General features: G+C 42.2%; 1 protein-coding gene across 1 annotated transcript in view; it reads right to left on the bottom strand.

Annotated features, from left to right (window-relative positions):
- Nucleotides 1–2,372: 2,372 nt before the first annotated feature.
- Nucleotides 2,373–17,284, bottom strand: part of LOC143299445 (E3 ubiquitin-protein ligase ubr3-like) — an 86,216-nt gene continuing 71,304 nt past the window's right edge. Inside the window, exons 36-40 of the mRNA XM_076612650.1 lie at nucleotides 14,763–14,888; nucleotides 13,237–13,428; nucleotides 10,079–10,294; nucleotides 8,770–8,909; nucleotides 2,373–7,911 (exon numbers count right to left, since the gene is read on the bottom strand). Coding sequence (XP_076468765.1) covers nucleotides 7,794–7,911; nucleotides 8,770–8,909; nucleotides 10,079–10,294; nucleotides 13,237–13,428; nucleotides 14,763–14,888 — 792 coding nt within the window. The 3' untranslated portion in view covers nucleotides 2,373–7,793. The remainder of the gene's footprint in view (nucleotides 7,912–8,769; nucleotides 8,910–10,078; nucleotides 10,295–13,236; nucleotides 13,429–14,762; nucleotides 14,889–17,284) is intronic.

The following is a 17,284-nucleotide window of genomic DNA, read 5'->3' as shown; positions in this document are numbered from 1 at the left end:
GTCCATTTTCATGGGAACGCGTCGATACTCCCCCGGCCCGATACTCCGCTTTATGTGTGTGTGTGTGTGTGCGTGCGTGCGTGTGTGTGTGTGTGTGTGTGTGTGTGTGTGTGTGTGTGTGTGTGTGTGTGTGTTCGTTCTTCAGTTTAACGTATTTTAGCAATAAGTGATATTTGACAAAGAGTGAGGAAAAAAACACTACTGGTGAGGGAAAATAGCTGTTCACGCATGTGAATGTGTGTGTGTGTGTGTGTGTGTGTTGGATAATTATGATATGTTTTTAAAAAGAGATTACAATATAACATCCTCAGAACGAAATACTAACGATCATAACAGTAACCAAACTTGACTAATCAACAAAGACTAATTCAGATTGATAAGATTAAGCATTGGTAATCAGTATAATGCAGTGTGAACGGTAATAATATGAATTAACATCCTCAGAACGAAATACTAACGATCATAACAGTAACCAAACTTGACTAATCAACAAAGACTAATTCAGATTGATAAGATTAAGCATTGGTAATCAGTATAATGCAGTGTGAACGGTAATAATATGAATTAACAGGGTGAAAAAAGAAATGTATCAATTGTTTTTATTGATTGAAAGCATGCAGTTTTTTGGAGGGTGGGATTATGTGTGTTTGCATGGATTGTTCATAATGTTTTCGTTTCTTTTTCGATTTTCGATTGTTTTCACAAATACAACACACACACACACACACACACACACACACACACACACACACACACACACACACACACACACACACACACACACACACACGGAGGGAGACAGTGAGAGAGAGACAGAGAGAATCTGACGGGGGTGCGGGGGTTTGGGGGGGGGGGGGGAGACAGAAAATGAGTGTGTGCATCTCCCCCACCCCCACCCCCATCCTCCCCACCCACTCCATTGTGGACGTGTAAAATAACTACTTTCTCAGAGTTAGGATACCTCTTCATTCACAGCGTATATACCCCTCCCCACTCCACCCCAAGAAAACCAAGCCGATCAGATGAAAACACACACACACACACACACACACACACACACACACACACACACACAGAGTATCATACTGAACATGTTGCCACTTTGTGATGTACACATCTGGTTCGTTTGCACATGCAACCCCAAAAGTAATACTGTTCGTCAGAAACAGCTCAGTGCTGAAGATACCCACATGCACAGTGTGGTTCGTCCGTGGGGATTGAGGAGGACCATCTCGTCATCCTGGGGGTGGGTGGGTTGGGCTCTGTGGGTGCGCAGATGACTGGTCAGGCCAATCCGCGCCCGGAAGGTTCTGACGCAATGTGGACAGGGGATGGTGGCGGCTGTCGGGGACTTGCTGGCACTGCTTTTCCTGGCCTGTCTGCGTTGCTCTGCTGCAGCGATTCTGTTGGCCTCACAGGATTTGGCGACTTTGTGGACAGCTGAACGCCACTTTGGTCTGTCCAGTGCATTCAGCTCCCATGTGGCGTGGCTGATGTTGAAGGCCTTCAGAGAAGCTTTCAGAGTGTCTTTGAAGCGCTTCTTTTGGCCTCCATGGGAGCGCTTGCCATGTTGGAGTTCGCCATACAGCAGTTTCTTGGGGAGCTGGTGGTCTGGCATGCGAACTACATGGCCTGCCAAGCGCAGTTGGTTCTGCATTAAAGTTGTGTGCTGCATGCCTGGGTATCTTGAAATCCGCTATATGCTGCGTGTGTGGGTACCAAGAACACCGCCATGTGCTGCGAGTGTGGGTATCATGAGCACTGCTGTATGCTGCGTGTGTGGGTATCCAAGCACCGCTATATGCTGCGAGTGTGGGTATCATGCTGCGTGTGTGGGTATCATGAGCATCACTGTATGCTGCATGTGTAGGTATCATGAGCACTGCTGTATGCTGCGTGCGTGGGTATCTTAAGCGCCGCTTTATGCTGCGCATATGGGTATCACTGGCACCGCTACTAGCTGCGTGTGTGGGTAGCTTGAGTGTCGCTATATGCTGCAGGTGTGGTTATCTTTCTGAGCACAGCAATGTGCTGCCCGAGTGAGTATTATTTTAGCACTGCTCCATGCTGCGTGTGTGGGTACTTTAATCACTGCTCACTGTGTATGTCTTTTTGTGTGTGTGTGTGTGTGTGCATGAGTGTCAGAGTGTGTATGTGTTCGTGCCAGTGCGTGCATGTCCATGTGTACATGTGTGTGTGTGTGAGCATCAGCGTGCGTATGTGTGTGTGTGCGTGCATGTCCGTGTGTGTGCATGACTGCAGTGAAAGGTAAGCCATGTCTTAGTGTGTATGTTCAATGTGACAGAGAAGAAAAATAGTCTGAGCGACAAGTCAATACCTAAAAGAAAAGTCAAAGCCAACATAAAAAGTGGGGTTTTTTTGTGTGTTTTTTTCTTTTTATTCATGTTTGAATTTTTCAAAGGTCCATCAGTCTATTTGTAATCAAAGTTCATTGAGCTCTTGATAATATAATATTTAACAAAGAGCTGTGTCAGAGGAAGAGTTATCTTTAACATTTCAGATGTTTATTAACATTGAAGAGGCACCCATATCAGAAAAATAAAGAATAAAAACATATCTTTAACAAAAAACAAACAAAAAAACAAACCAAAAGAGCTTAACAAAGTAAATAAAAGTGAACACCAAAAACGCTAATGGCAGGGCAGACGAGTGAGACTTTACAAGAAAAAATGTGATGTAAAACAACAGACATGATGAAAGCAGTATTGATGACCAGTGACCTCTCCCACACCAGACCCCTCCCCACAACTTTCCAACCAAACACTATCTAAAAAAAAAAAAAAAAATTCAACACACATTCACCTGATTAACCCCTGAACTGCTGCTGACAAGTATGCTCAGCAGCTGTTACCTGTGTGAGATAACTACGACAGAAGTTACAAGTCAGGATGCTGGTCACCATTTCTTTAACTGGATGACATCCTCTTAGGACTGCTTTACTCTTGTTCAGTAAAATCAGCCACACCATTAAAACAACAACAACCGTAAGCAAGCAGTATTTCTTGCACTTCATATTTAACTCTCTCCATACGAACGTTGAAAGAGACGACGTTAACAGCGTTTCACCCCAATTACCATCATCAAAATATTGCAAGCGGAAGGCTCTTATACTGAAGAGGTAAATGTTGACAAAGAATACCACAATTCTGACGACAGAAGCTAAAGGTTGGGTCATTCAGACACCCACTGGACATCCGAGGGGTTTGTGTAGAGGAGAAGAGAGGACTGGCCGTACTGAGTGAGTTAATGCCACACTGGATTTCATCAAGGTTCAGCAGTCAAGGGGTTAATGTTCAGTGCATCTTGCAAAGACGACTTCTTGGAACTGAAACTGAACTGACGCCAGACAGACAACGCAGCAATCTTCAACATAACAGATAACACAGCAGGGTGGGAGAGCTACTGTTAACACCTCTGCAGTTTCCAGCATGGAGCCAAGTGGACCGAGCATTGAACAACTGCACTGAATTAGAACAGGCACAACTGAAGCCCTTCAAAGTATTGTACATGTATTACTTTTTGTTTCAACAGGTTTCTCTGTGTAAAATTCACACTGCTCTCCATGGCAAGGAGCGTTTTTGCCACAGTGTAAAAATCCCAGTTCATAGGGCTTGTTCTTCTTCTTCATTGGTAGGCTGCAGCTCCCAAATTCACACATATACACAAGTGGGGTTTTACGTGTCTGCAGTCATATTCCCGTTTCTGGGGGGTGGGGTGGGGATGCATACTGGGCATGTTCTTTTTTTACATAATCCACATAACGCTGACATGGATTACAGGGTCTTTAATGGGGGTATTTGATCTTCTGCGTGCATATGCACATAAAAGGCAGTTCAGGCACTGGCAGGTCTCCACGCCTGTTGACCTGAGAGACCGTGAAAGAAAATCTCCAGCCTCTACCCATCAGGTGCTCTGACCAGTCCATGGGGTTCGAACCTATGAACATCCACTTCCTAGCAGAGCGCATTATCACTTTGCCACTGAAAAAAACACCCAACAAACAAACAAACAAAAAACCCATCAATAACTATCGTCAGAATTTGACTTCATCAGTATCATTATCATTCCTGACTCAAGTCACAAGGACAGAAAAATTATACATTATCTATTCTGTATGTGTGTGTTTATAATATTTGAAGCCAAGACAACAACAAAACAACATCTTTAAGCTGTCAGCATGAAGTTGACAACATCTACAAAAAAACAACAACAAACAACAACAACAAAAAAACTATGTAATTTTGCAATCATCACAGGGTCTTCTTTCATGAATGGCCTTTTGGCAGTCGGGCACCAAGACCTCCTCAAGGACTCCTGAGAGAGTAAGTGGTCATGGTTATGCTCGAGGGGGAAAAGAAAAGAGAAGTGTATGAGTGAAGCCAAGGATGCAGCACAAACCACATGAACAACAACGACAACCAAAAAGTTTGAAAACAAAACTGATATGTGTCACATTGCCATTTCAGCCTCCTTGTACAAAACACATGAGCACAGATGCATACAAACGAAAGAGCGAGGGAAAGATATGAACAGTTTGTTCATTATGACTTTACAGCTGATTATGAAGGTAAGGGTAAGTTAGCCAATATTTGTTGACCCAAAGTTGATGTTTGAGTAACAAAACAACAACAAAAGATACATATGACAAGATCATAAAAAAAACAGGAATTATAAGCTTGCAAGTTTAGGCAGAAACCATGACATTGTCTTAACAGCAGCAAAACCATTTGTCATGTAGTATCTTAATGTGTGGCTGTAAATTCATCGATGGAACAATTTTTTTTTTTTTTTTGCTTAACAACCCAACAACAAAAATTAAGGGCAGACTCCAAACAGGAAAAAGAAGATAAACAAATGACCTGAGCAGCAATGCCAAAATCCATGTAATACGACACGCAAAAAAATACAAACAAAAGAAACATGTGGCAATGCAAAGAAATTGCACATAAAGAAAAAAAACAAAGATAAGTAAAAAAACCAACAAAAAAACAACAACATACAAACTTACCCGGCATGCCATGATGCCTAAAACAAGACCTAAATGTCGTGACCATTTCCGTACAATCATAACGTAATGAGCTTTGCTGAACGACCAACACAGACTTAACTTAACAGACATGCTGTGCTGTGGTAGGATATAGTCTGCTCCTGCCAAAGGCCGAATAGTGGTGCAAATTAATATTTTGCCAAACGATTTTGTATTTCTCTTTCTGTTACACACACACAATTGGGTCATTCCCGTTTTGACCGACTGTTCCATTCTCACCATCACTATAAATTATGACGATATTTACATGATGTAATTTTCCACAGTGACATAATTATGTGATCATCATGTCCTTTGTTGTGCATTGCTACACAATGCTTTTTTTTCCCCCCCATGATCTTAACTTGAGAATACTCTTGGCTGCAAAGTTATTCTTCTCATAAACTTCTACTGATATGTGCACAATTGTTTTCACTCTGAGTGCCAAAGAAATCTGAAAATTCCTTTGTCAGTAATCACTCTTGAAATCAAAGGATTTCCGATCATGTTTTGAACTTAAACATTAATTGTACATTTGTCAACAAACACGTCTGTTTCCCAAGCTCAGCTCAGTTTTACTGTAACCGGGGGTTGAAGTTCCCTTCTCCGACTGAGCTTACAGACTGATACACAATTCTCCATTCACAGAACGTGCCAGCACCAACTGTCAGTACAATCATCACACAACACCTGGTATTCCAAGGCGCCATAACTTTGCAGACAAGCCTGAGATTCATGGGAAAGGAAACACTCCACGAGACAGGTCTTGACAGTAACAGATATGAAATCAAATGATAACGGTCAAATGTCCATCGATGCTGGAGCATCAAAGTCAAAAGTACACAGCCTGAAGGAATCTCTGCACTTCACAGCACACCAGCAACAAACAGGTGTGTCTTGCATTAGTCATCATAAACAATCAGTACAGTTTGACAACGGAACAAAGACAGGAGAGGGTATAGAGAGAGAGAGACAAAGAGGAAAGGCAAGAAGAAAGGGATATGCAGTGGGAGAAGACTGGGAAAAGAGAGAAAAATACTGTGATGGGGATGGACAGAAGATGGGAGATGGACAGAGCTTAACCACAACTTCACCAACAAACACAGAAAGACAAGAGAGATGGGGGACGTAGTTGGAGGGTTGTGGTGGTTGTGGTGGTATCTCCACAGTGTGGGGAGTGGGGGAGGAGGGGGGAGCTCACTCAGTCTGGCTCTGCAACTAAGCAATCACTGTCATCAGTAAGAGAGGGGACATAGAAAGTGGTGTCCTAAGTAAGTTAAATCCAAACAGGCACTGCTGAATACCACCAAAGTGACTCCTCAGCAGTGCTGGGTCTCCTCTGGTGTGTAGCTTCCTAGTGACCTATCATCAACAGTTCTCTGTAGACTGCCGACACACATACTGCGACAAACAAACCCAATGTGTGGCTGTGTATGGGAGAGTAATGAGTGTGTGTGTGTGTGTGAGTAATGCCACTGAAAGTGTGCAGAGGCTGGGGTAGCAAAAAAAAAAAAAAAAAAAAAAAAAGGGAGAGAGCACAATGTAATACGTAACAAAATCTGGCTGCACAGCAGGCATAAAACACAGGCAGCTCTCTCTCTTGATACAGCATCTACCACATACGTACATGTGTACATATGCAGGCACACACATGACATCTCACCTACACAACCATAATGCAGCATCAGAACAAGCAGGCTGCATTTGCATAGTGTATGCTCCATGAGAAAAACCACAAACCTGTCTATCATTATGACTATGGAGTTATGTCAAGCAGACTATGCTATGCATATCGCAGTCCAGAAAGAATATATTGCTTCAATAGACAGATACTCTCTGTGTGCTGTGTACCGGCTTTTGTCAAAACCATACCAATATATCAAAAAAGAAAGCCAGAGAGATGAATGAATAAATGAGACAGAGAGAGAGAGGGAGACACAGATATAGAGTTAGAGAAAGACACAAAGACAATAATTCCTCTTTCTTCATACAAAAAAGATATGGACAGAATTAACTAAGTATTATTACTCACAGAGTAAAAACAAAAACAAAAAAACAAAACAAAACAAAAACAAACAAACAAAAAACCCACCTCACAATATCACAAAATGTGAATAAGCAAAATTAACCAAACAATGGGTTTTAAGAAACCTTATTTAGAAAACTCACTCAGTTACACCCAAATAAAAATCAAGATCAAACAGTGTGTGTCTTTGTATGTGAGAGAGAAAGTGTGTGTGTGTGTGTGTGTGTGTGTGTGTGTAAGATAAAATAACCAGTGTAAAATAGTTAACAATCCAATTCAGCAGAAACAATCTGTATTACACTTACCTGTCACAACTACAGAGCAAACACAAGCCAAGAAACAGGTCAAAATGGAAACAAACGCCCAACTGGCCAAAGTTTGCTATAGTTTCACATGACACGAAGGTCACAGGGAGTATAATCATTTACTGCTCTGTGACAAAAACGCGTTGGACAGAGAGAGAAATTCATACACTCACACATAACAGAATAAAAACAGAACCAAAATTCTAGAGCCAAAGTAGCAACAAAAGCCTTCACAGTTCAAACACAAAAACAAGTATGTGTGTACATGTTCAAACATAACACACCCACCCCAAACACACAGCTATGCACCTGACACAAACAGAACAAATCCAAATGAAGAGTTCTTAAAACCAACGATGCGTTGGCAAAATCACAGTCGTCGATGCCAAAGGAAACGTTCTTTGTTTGGAATCCCTTACAAGCGGTCGCGATGCCAGATCCACCGTTTACACGTCTGTTCGAAGTTGTGAGAAATCCATTGGCTTTCCAAGAACTGCAGACGTTCCCGGCTCAAGAAGAGGGGCTTGCCCCGCCTGAAGGTAAGAAACAGGAAAAGCATATAGTTCAACTCACAATGCACTGATTTTATTGTTTAGGTCTCCATATAGGTGCATGTTCTTGGAAAGAAAAAAAAATTCAACTCACAATTCACAGATTTTAATGTTTAGGTCTCCATATAGGTGAATGTTATTGGAAAGAAAAAAATTAATTCAATTCACAATTCACAGATTTTAATGTATAGGTCTCCATAAGTGCATGTTCTTGGAAAGAAAAACAACAACAGAAAATAATAAAATGGTAGTGATGTATTCTTCTCTATGTTTCAGTGAACAGGAAATATATGCACTGTAATACTTGTGGCTTTGTAACAAAACTGTCTATGCAACACACTGACAGGACATTTGTCATGTATATGTTTAGTGTAAAGCATGTAAATAAAGGGGTGATGGGTCAAACACAACTTCATCACGCCAAAAATGATTCCACCACATTTACTTCAAGTCATCACATTTACACTCCAGCACACAGAGAAAGCTTTCTTTTGTAAGTGTGCACTGCGCCCTGTGCAGTCATAATTCACTAACCCTTACTGTGTGCTGTGGGTGAACAGGACAGTCTAAGATAAAGAGACGCAGACAGACAGACAGAGATAGGGAATCTTTAATTCAAGTTGAGAAGTGTACGTCATTTGGACTCAATCAAGCCCACACACTATCTAACCATGATGCAGTGTATCCCGAGATCTGTGGGAATCACTTGTCATTTCTGTACTGGTGTTTCTTTGAGCAGTATTTCTGGCGAAATGTGCTATATAAATGTCCATCATTATCATAATCATTCTTCTCAAAGACTTCAGACATTCTCCAAGCAACGCCCCCCAGAACACTCACTTGAGGTCTCTGTCCTCCTCCCCGTGCTGGTCCAGGTAGACAGAGCCCCACAGCGTGGCGCGGGGACCCCGAAGAACAACCACGATGCTGGAGTTCACCAGCAGGAATATCCCCGTCCCCCCACCGCACTGCTCCGAGTGCTGCAACGCACAACACACACATCTCACTGCTCAGTGCTGCAACACACACATCTCAGTGCTCAGTGCTGCAACACACACATCTCACTGCTCAGTGCTGCAACACACACATCTCACTGCTCAGTGCTGCAACACACAACACACACATCTCACTGCTCAGTGCTGCAACACACACATCTCACTGCTCAGTGCTGCAACACTCAACACACACATCTCACTGCACAGTACTGCAACACTCAACACACACATCTCAGTGCTCAGTGCTGCAACACACACATCTCACTGCTCAGTGCTGCAACACACAACACACACATCTCACTGCTCAGTGCTGCAACACACACATCTCACTGCTCAGTGCTGCAACACACAACACACACATCTCACTGCTCAGTGCTGCAACACACACATCTCACTGCTCAGTGCTGCAACACACAACACACACATCTCACGGCACAGTACTGCAACACTCAACACACACATCTCACTGCTCAGTGCTGCAACACTCAACACACACATCTCACTGCTCAGTGCTGCAACACACAACACACACATCTCACTGCTCAGTGCTGTAACATACAACACACACATCTCACTGCTCAGTGCTACAACACACAACACACACATCTCACTGCTCAGTGCTGTAACATACAACACACACATCTCACTGCTCAGTGCTGTAACACACAACACACGCATCTCACTGCTCAGTGCTGCAACACACACAGATCTCCCATACCTGTACACATCCTGCCCACATAAACACACACAGATCTCTCTCTCTCTATATATATATATATATATATATACATATATAACTATACTGACTGAGACACACTCTTAAATGCTGGATGTGGTGTCAGCACAGCACTGCCACACACGTTATACATTCTTCACCAATAACCACATATCAATCTCTCCAACAGATCCTTTCCCCATAAACGTACACCCATCTCTCTCCCTATAGATATATACATCTATATCTGTACTGACTGAGACACAATCATAGAACTGGAGGTGACGGCAATACAGCACTGCCACACATATCACACATTCTTCACTTATAACCACATATCTATCTCCCCTACACATCCTTACCCCATAAACGTACACCCATCTCTCTCTCTCTCTCTCTCTCTTTCTCTCTCTATATATATGTACATAATCACACTGACCGAGACACACTCATAGACACTGGAGGAGACGTCAGCACAGCACTGCTCCCTGAAGCAGAGGAAGGCCCCACAGATCAGACACAGGGTGGGATCCTTGGGGACCCGCCGACACCCATTGCACGCCTGGTGCCGGTACCGCGTGAAGATGTCGTAGTACCGCTCCGGCAGCGCCAGCAAGTGTGGACGAGCCCACTTGTCATCGATGTTGATCAGCGCCTGGAAAGGATCAAAGACTCATTGTACTGTATTACTCTTTTGTCACAACAGATTTCATCTCTGTGGTATTCGGGCTGCTCTCTTCCTAGGGAGAGCACATCACTACACTGGGAGTGCCAACATCCCCCCTCCCCCCGTCTACATTATAATCATCTCTCTGGCTGGCTGTCTGCCTGCAAGTATATTTGTTTTCCTATCAAAGTGGATTTTTAAAATTTTTTTTACAGAACTTTGCCATGGACAATCCTTTTGTTGCAGTGGGTTCTTTCACCTGCACTAAGTGCATGCTGCACTGGGGACCTCGGTTTACCGTCTAATCTGAATGACTCGTGTCCAGACTACCACTCAAGGTCAAGTGGAGGGGCAGAAGATACTGATGACTGTGAGATTCCAACCAGTGTGCTCAGATTCTCTGGCTTCCTAGGCGGTCTCATTACCACCAGGCCAACACTCCATTGAAATATGAAGGTTATTTTATTTCAACTTATCATTTTTGGGGGGTGCCCCGGAATTTGGGATATTTTGTTTTCTGTATTTTGATGATGAAAAAATGATGATGGAGGTGATGAAGATGTTCAGTTATGTTTGGGACTACCTGAAAAGGTTGTGCTCCCATAACCAACTTATCGTTAAGCAGGCTAGATAAATTATTCATGTGCACAGTGTCAATGATGCAAACAGCCAGCAAACAATGTGCTTTAGTTACACCGTCTGAAAGGGGATCATAAACTGACACCCCACCACCCCAAGAAAAATACTGAAAGGTTTGTTTTCAAATGTTTGGCTCAAGTAGCTCATCGCCTATTTATTTGCGAAAGTCTCATTCATGTACTTCAACAACTTTTTTCAGCACTCAGAAGAAACCTTCTTCTTCTTCTCCACGTTCACTCGTATGTACACGAGTGGGCTTCTACGTGTATGACCATTTTTACCCCTCCGTGTAGGCAGCCATACTCTGTTTTCAGGGGAGAAGAAACCCAAAATGCACGACACAACAACAATACATTTTTTTAAACAGTCGCTGGATATCATAGTAACAACAACAACAATGATAGTACTAACAATAATAATAATCATCATCATCATCATCGATATGGAGCAAATCCAACACACTTTTTTTTTCTTCTTCTGAAAGTGTATGTGTGGGTTTTGTGTGATACATTTATCACCAGTTGTCCATTGTTGGTTTACACTCCTCATCTGGTTTGATTATGCTATTATGTGTATATCTTATGTATATGCTATTATGTGTACCGTAAAGTTCGGTCTATTGAGCGCACTGGTATATAAGCTGCACCCACTAAATTTTGGAAAAACTTGAACTTTATACATACATAAGCCGCACTGGTTTATAAGCCGCACTTATTTCCGGTACCGGAACACATACTGATATTACAGAAAAGCTGTCGATACTGTAGGTTATGAAATAAACACAAGTGGGAACAACACAATGAAAAGCAAGCGAAAATACTGCTAGTGCCACAAAAAAATAATAAATAAACACAACGAAAATAAGATCCATAATTTAGGGATAGTCACATTTATTTAACGTCATCCTGCTCACTGAATCCACTAAAATCTTCGTCTTCAGTGTCTGAGTTGAAGAGAACCAGCACAGCTTCCTCTGCCATCTTGTCACTGACTTCAGCCTCACTTTCACGTCATGAACATGAAGGTGGAGGTCGCTGCTGGTTCGTCGTTTGCACTGTTGTCTGCTAGGTCGATTGCCTTCAATTTGAAGGCTGCATCATAGGCATAACGTCGTGTTTTCGGCATGATGAGGGTGTACGCTTGAGCAGAGTAGAACTGAATGCTGATCTGAAGGCTTTAATGAGTGCAGATTTGATTTATAAAATGCGAACAGTTAGCACACAATCCTGAAGCTCATCCAAAAATTAATGGACAGAAATCATGATGTTGGTGAATTGAAGGACAGCTAAGAATAGACGAGAACGTGACACTCCTGGGATCGTTAAAATCTGCAAATAAGCCGCATCATTGGATAAGCCACAGAGGTTGAAGCTGGGGTAAAAAATCGCGGCTTACAGACCGAACTTTACAGTATATCTTATGTACATGCTATTATGTGTATATGCTATTTTGTGTATATCTTATGTATATGCTATTATGTGTATATCCTATGTATATGCTATTATATGTATATCTTATGTATATTCTATTACGTGTATATTTTATGTATAATCTTGGATCAAAACTTTACAAACTGCAGAGTTCATGTGATACACTTCTTACCAGTTGTTCAGCTGCTGCGTCATGCTTTCCACACGCCTTACTGTCCTGTACTCATTTTAATGTTTCATTGCAATGCGCTTTCAGCATTCTGGTTCTAAGGGAAAAAAAGTGCAATATCAATTGAATATACAGTGGGCTCTACCGATACAAATGCTAGATGCAAGATTAAAAGAAAAAAAAAAAGAAAAAGAAAAGAAATTCACTATGATCCTTTTCATTCACCTGATCACGCTTAAAAACACCCCACAAAATCAGGGTTGAGGCCTCTGGGATAATCCCAGCCACAATCATGCGCTAAGTAATACCCGAGGGACATCTCAAGCCAAACATCTGACGCAGTCTTGTATCCTGTTTGAAAACATGGTTACATGCAAAGACAAGGAGTCAATAAAAGGACAGAAACAGGGAAAAACTGAAAAAAACAAAAAACAAAAAAACTTAGCTGCAAATGTGGGGCAGGTCAGGAAACCAAGATGGCTGCTGGAAAAGAGGATGCTGGTTCTGTTAGCACAAGGGAGGTAACTTACCAAGGGAGTCTATTAGCCACAGCTACTTTCAATTACTCCAAACAGCGGACTAGTAGTTTAAGACAGCACAGGAATCCAGAACGCTGACAGAGTCTGCACCAGTGGGTCATGGTAAAGTATGTGTAATAAAAAAACAAAACAACATAAATCCACACAGCTGACCTTGCACTTTGCGGGCTTGGCCTTGGCAAAGTTGCTGAGGTCGCGGCACCAGGCCTGCACCAGGACAAAGGGGTCGCTGACCGCCCACCTCAGGCACGCAATGCCTGTCACCTCAGACTCCGCCCCCCCGCTAGCCTCCAGGGGCTGCATGCCCAGGTACTGCACCAGGGCCTGGAACTCCGACTGCTCCTCCTGCAAGTGTAATTAAAGTAGATTTTTCAACAGAATTTTGCCGGGGACAACTCTTTTGTTAGGTTCTGTTGCATGTGCTAAGTGTATGCTGCACAGTGTATGCTGCACAGACCACCTCAATTTATCGTCTCGTCTGAAAGACTAGCATCTCAACTGAAAGACTATACATGAATGATTGCAGAGGCACGGAGGATACTCCTGTCATAAAATATTCTGACGACTCTGCTATTGAAGATCTGTCCAACTCTTGATACTTCTTACTTCACTGAAATAAAAAAGTTTTGCTCCTGGTGTGAAGAGATCTATCTGGATCTGAACTTTTGAAAAAGAAAAGAAATGTTAACAGATTTTCGAAAAGACCCTTTGCCTGTACCTGCTCTTGTCACAGACAGTGAAACTGTGGAGAGAGTTAATGAATACAAATATTTAGGGACTATTTTAGATAATTGTCTGGCTTCTGACAGGAATGTTGATTGTATAAATAAGAAAAGTCAGTCTAGAATATTTTGCTTGCAGAAGTTAAGAAATACTGGTGTCAATTCCAAGATTCTCCAGAGCTACTATCGATCTTGTATTGAGTCTGTGCTGAGTTTCATTTATGTGCTGGTATGGAAGTTTGGGAGTGAGAAGTAAGGAAGTTCTGAATGATATCGTGAGTGTGTGCAGTAAAGTTGTGGGAATGAAACAAGCTAGTATGCAAGAGCTGTATGAAAGGTGAGTGGTTCAGAAAGCCAGGCAGATGACAACTGACAACACACATGTTTCAGCAAAGTACTATGAACTGCTGCCATCAGGACGACGCTACAGAACATTTTAAGTAAAATCCAGTGCTCAGAAGACCTTTTTACCATGCTCAATCCACTTTTTAAATTCCTGATAACTATGTATGCATACCTGTGTCACAATATGTGTGTGTGTGTGTGTGTGTGTGTGTGTGAGTGTGTGCGCGCGCGCATGTGTGTGTGCCTGCGCTTCCATGCGGATACATGTGAAAGTGCATGCATAACAGATTGTACTTGTTTAAATTTCTTCGATAATCATTTTCTTAAATGTGTGTAATACCTCAGAAAATGCTAATATTGAAATTAACCAAACATGCAACACACATGTGCACACACACACACACACACACACACACACATGTGCACACACACAGACACACACACACATGTGTGTGTACACACAGACACACACACTGACACACTGACAACCCAGGCAGAAGGATGAAACAAACGAGCCAAGAAGGGATGGCTAGCAACACGGTGAAGGCGACACGGACATTCAACGACAACAGAGGACACATCAGCCACACCCACACCGGGGAGCCACGTTACCAGAGACTCCTCCAGACAGGGACCAAACATGTGCTGACGCAGCAGCGCCGCCACCCGCAGAAACGGCAGGCAGAAGTCTTCCACCCAGGCCTCCACGCTCAGGGGAGACCACACACTCTGACAAATCTGGAGGGGTGGCAAAAAAACAACAAAAAACATAATAATAATAATAATAATGGATACTTAAATAGCACACTATCTAGAAATCTGCTCTAGGTGCTTTACAAAAACGATTTTGTTAACATAAAACATTACATCAATGTTACATATACACACCAAAATGTGACTACACACACACACACACACACTGCATAATACATTTTAACATACATGTGTATCTAACAGCTACCCAAACACATACGCACACATAGGCAAGCACAAACTTACATAAACATACGCACACAATACACATTTATATACATGCATGTAGTTATGTACACATACATATGTATACACACATAGTCAAGCACAGCGAAGGCAAAGGAAGTGGACCTGCCACAATTGAACTTATTGCTGAGGGAAAAGGTGAGTTTTGAGACGAGATTTACAGATGCGAGGAATCAGAATGACGGAGGTCACATGAACAGATACAGCAACTGAAAAAGTCAGTGAGGACAAAAGACTCCAAAATTTTTTTGGCCCCTATCGAATCTCTTTTAAGCCTTTCACTCCCAACTGTCCTGGTCATCACACAATCAATGGTAAACAGTTTTTCAGTCCGGCGCCCCACTAAGCTCGAGAGAATGAAAGGAAAAGAAAGCCAAAAAGTAGTAAAGTGTGTGAACATGGCAGCCAGGACGTACAGTGCAGATAAGGTGGCCAGAATTTTGTTTGCCTTGATGCATGATGGAAACATGGTCGAAAACAAAAGCGATGTTGTTGATCAACCGATTCTGATTATCCCGATGGGGTCTACACCCTACCAAGTACTCTGATGATTATCCTGATGGGGTCTACACTCTACCAAGTACTCTGATGATTATCCCGATGGGGATTACACTCCACCAAGTACACTGACATGCAGAGGATGTGGTCATGTAAGCGGGCAAAGAAAAATACACACAGTATTTCACCCTCAAGCGAAAACACTGTATTCAGATTGCATGTGCTTTATTATTTCATAAAAGTGCATGGGGGTGCAGGTGTGTGTGGGGGGGCGGTGTTGGGGGGTATGTCTTAGTACAGAACATGTTACTGGAAGAAAACAACATAATTGCACTTGGCAGTTATGTCAGCTACATTTTCAGAAACAAATTCCACCCATAATCACATGCAGAGAATCTAATTTTTCTTTTGTTTTCAAAGAGTTCAGTAATTCTGTGCTATCTTGCAATGATTGTTGAGTTATTTCATCCTGTCAACATCAAACAAATGGTAATCATAACCTCCAACATTTTCCCTCAGTAAGATACATTTTCTCTATATAGTCTGGAGCATGACAAATATTCAAATTTCTGTGATTTTGTTGTTGTTGTGAGGTTGGTGATTTTGGGGGCAAAATTACAAATAAATCCAGGACTCAAGGGGAAGAGCTTTGACTGTCTACCGGACAATCACAAAATTCCCAAATTACACGCAAAATGCTTATGTAAATTATTCAAGTTCGCGAAAAAAATAAAAGCTAACTCACAGAAATTAATAAGCATGCAAACTGCAGCCCATGAATGCAGAAGAGGAATAGATGAGTGCAGGAGTATGGTCTGTGTGTGTGTGTGTGTGTGTGTGTGTGTGTGCGCGCGCGTGTGTGTGTGTGTGTGTGTGTGCACGCGTGCATATGTATTTGTCTGCATATGCACACATATACATCGATGCTCAAGTATGTGTACATTTAGTGTTGCGCATGCGTGTGCATGTGCATGTGTCCCTGCATGTACACATACGCATCAGTGTAGATTTGGTGTGGAATGCTTGTGTGTGCACATGTAAGCGTTCGCATATGTATGCATATCCGTCAGTGCACAGGTATGCGTACAATAGCATGCATATATGCATGCATGTTGGTGTGTGCCTCTGCGTATCTGAACCAGGAAGAGCAGTCAAGAACAAGAGGAAAGATGGTGGTGATGAAAGAGACAGGTGTTTCACTTTCAGTTTCAAGCAGACGTCAAAGCATGTGGAACAATCCATACATGCTACACCACATTCCCTTAAAAAACAACAACAACATATATATATATATCTTAAAAACAGCAGCAGATGTCTGACTTTATGCATAAACCCAACACACTAGTCAGGCTGTGGCAGCCTACCATACATAGAATAGAATAGAATAGAATAGAATAGAATAGAATAGAATGTCTTTATTACCAATATTACCAAGTGTACTGGGGTCACAAGGAATATTGGGGGCTGGGGGGGGGGAATAGTACATAACAAGATACGAACATAAAGCAAAAATCATACACAAACCAAACACAGATACAGTAGAAATTAGGATACATATAACTGCATATCAATATAAAAACTTGTGCATACTCACACATGCACACACTGCACACACACACACACACACACACACACAC

This window comes from Babylonia areolata, chromosome 2 (genome assembly GCF_041734735.1).
Source record: "Babylonia areolata isolate BAREFJ2019XMU chromosome 2, ASM4173473v1, whole genome shotgun sequence".
Taxonomy (NCBI): Eukaryota; Metazoa; Mollusca; class Gastropoda; order Neogastropoda; family Buccinidae; genus Babylonia; species Babylonia areolata.
Note: the sequence above shows the minus strand (reverse complement) of the source record. Positions and strands in the feature narration are given on the sequence as shown.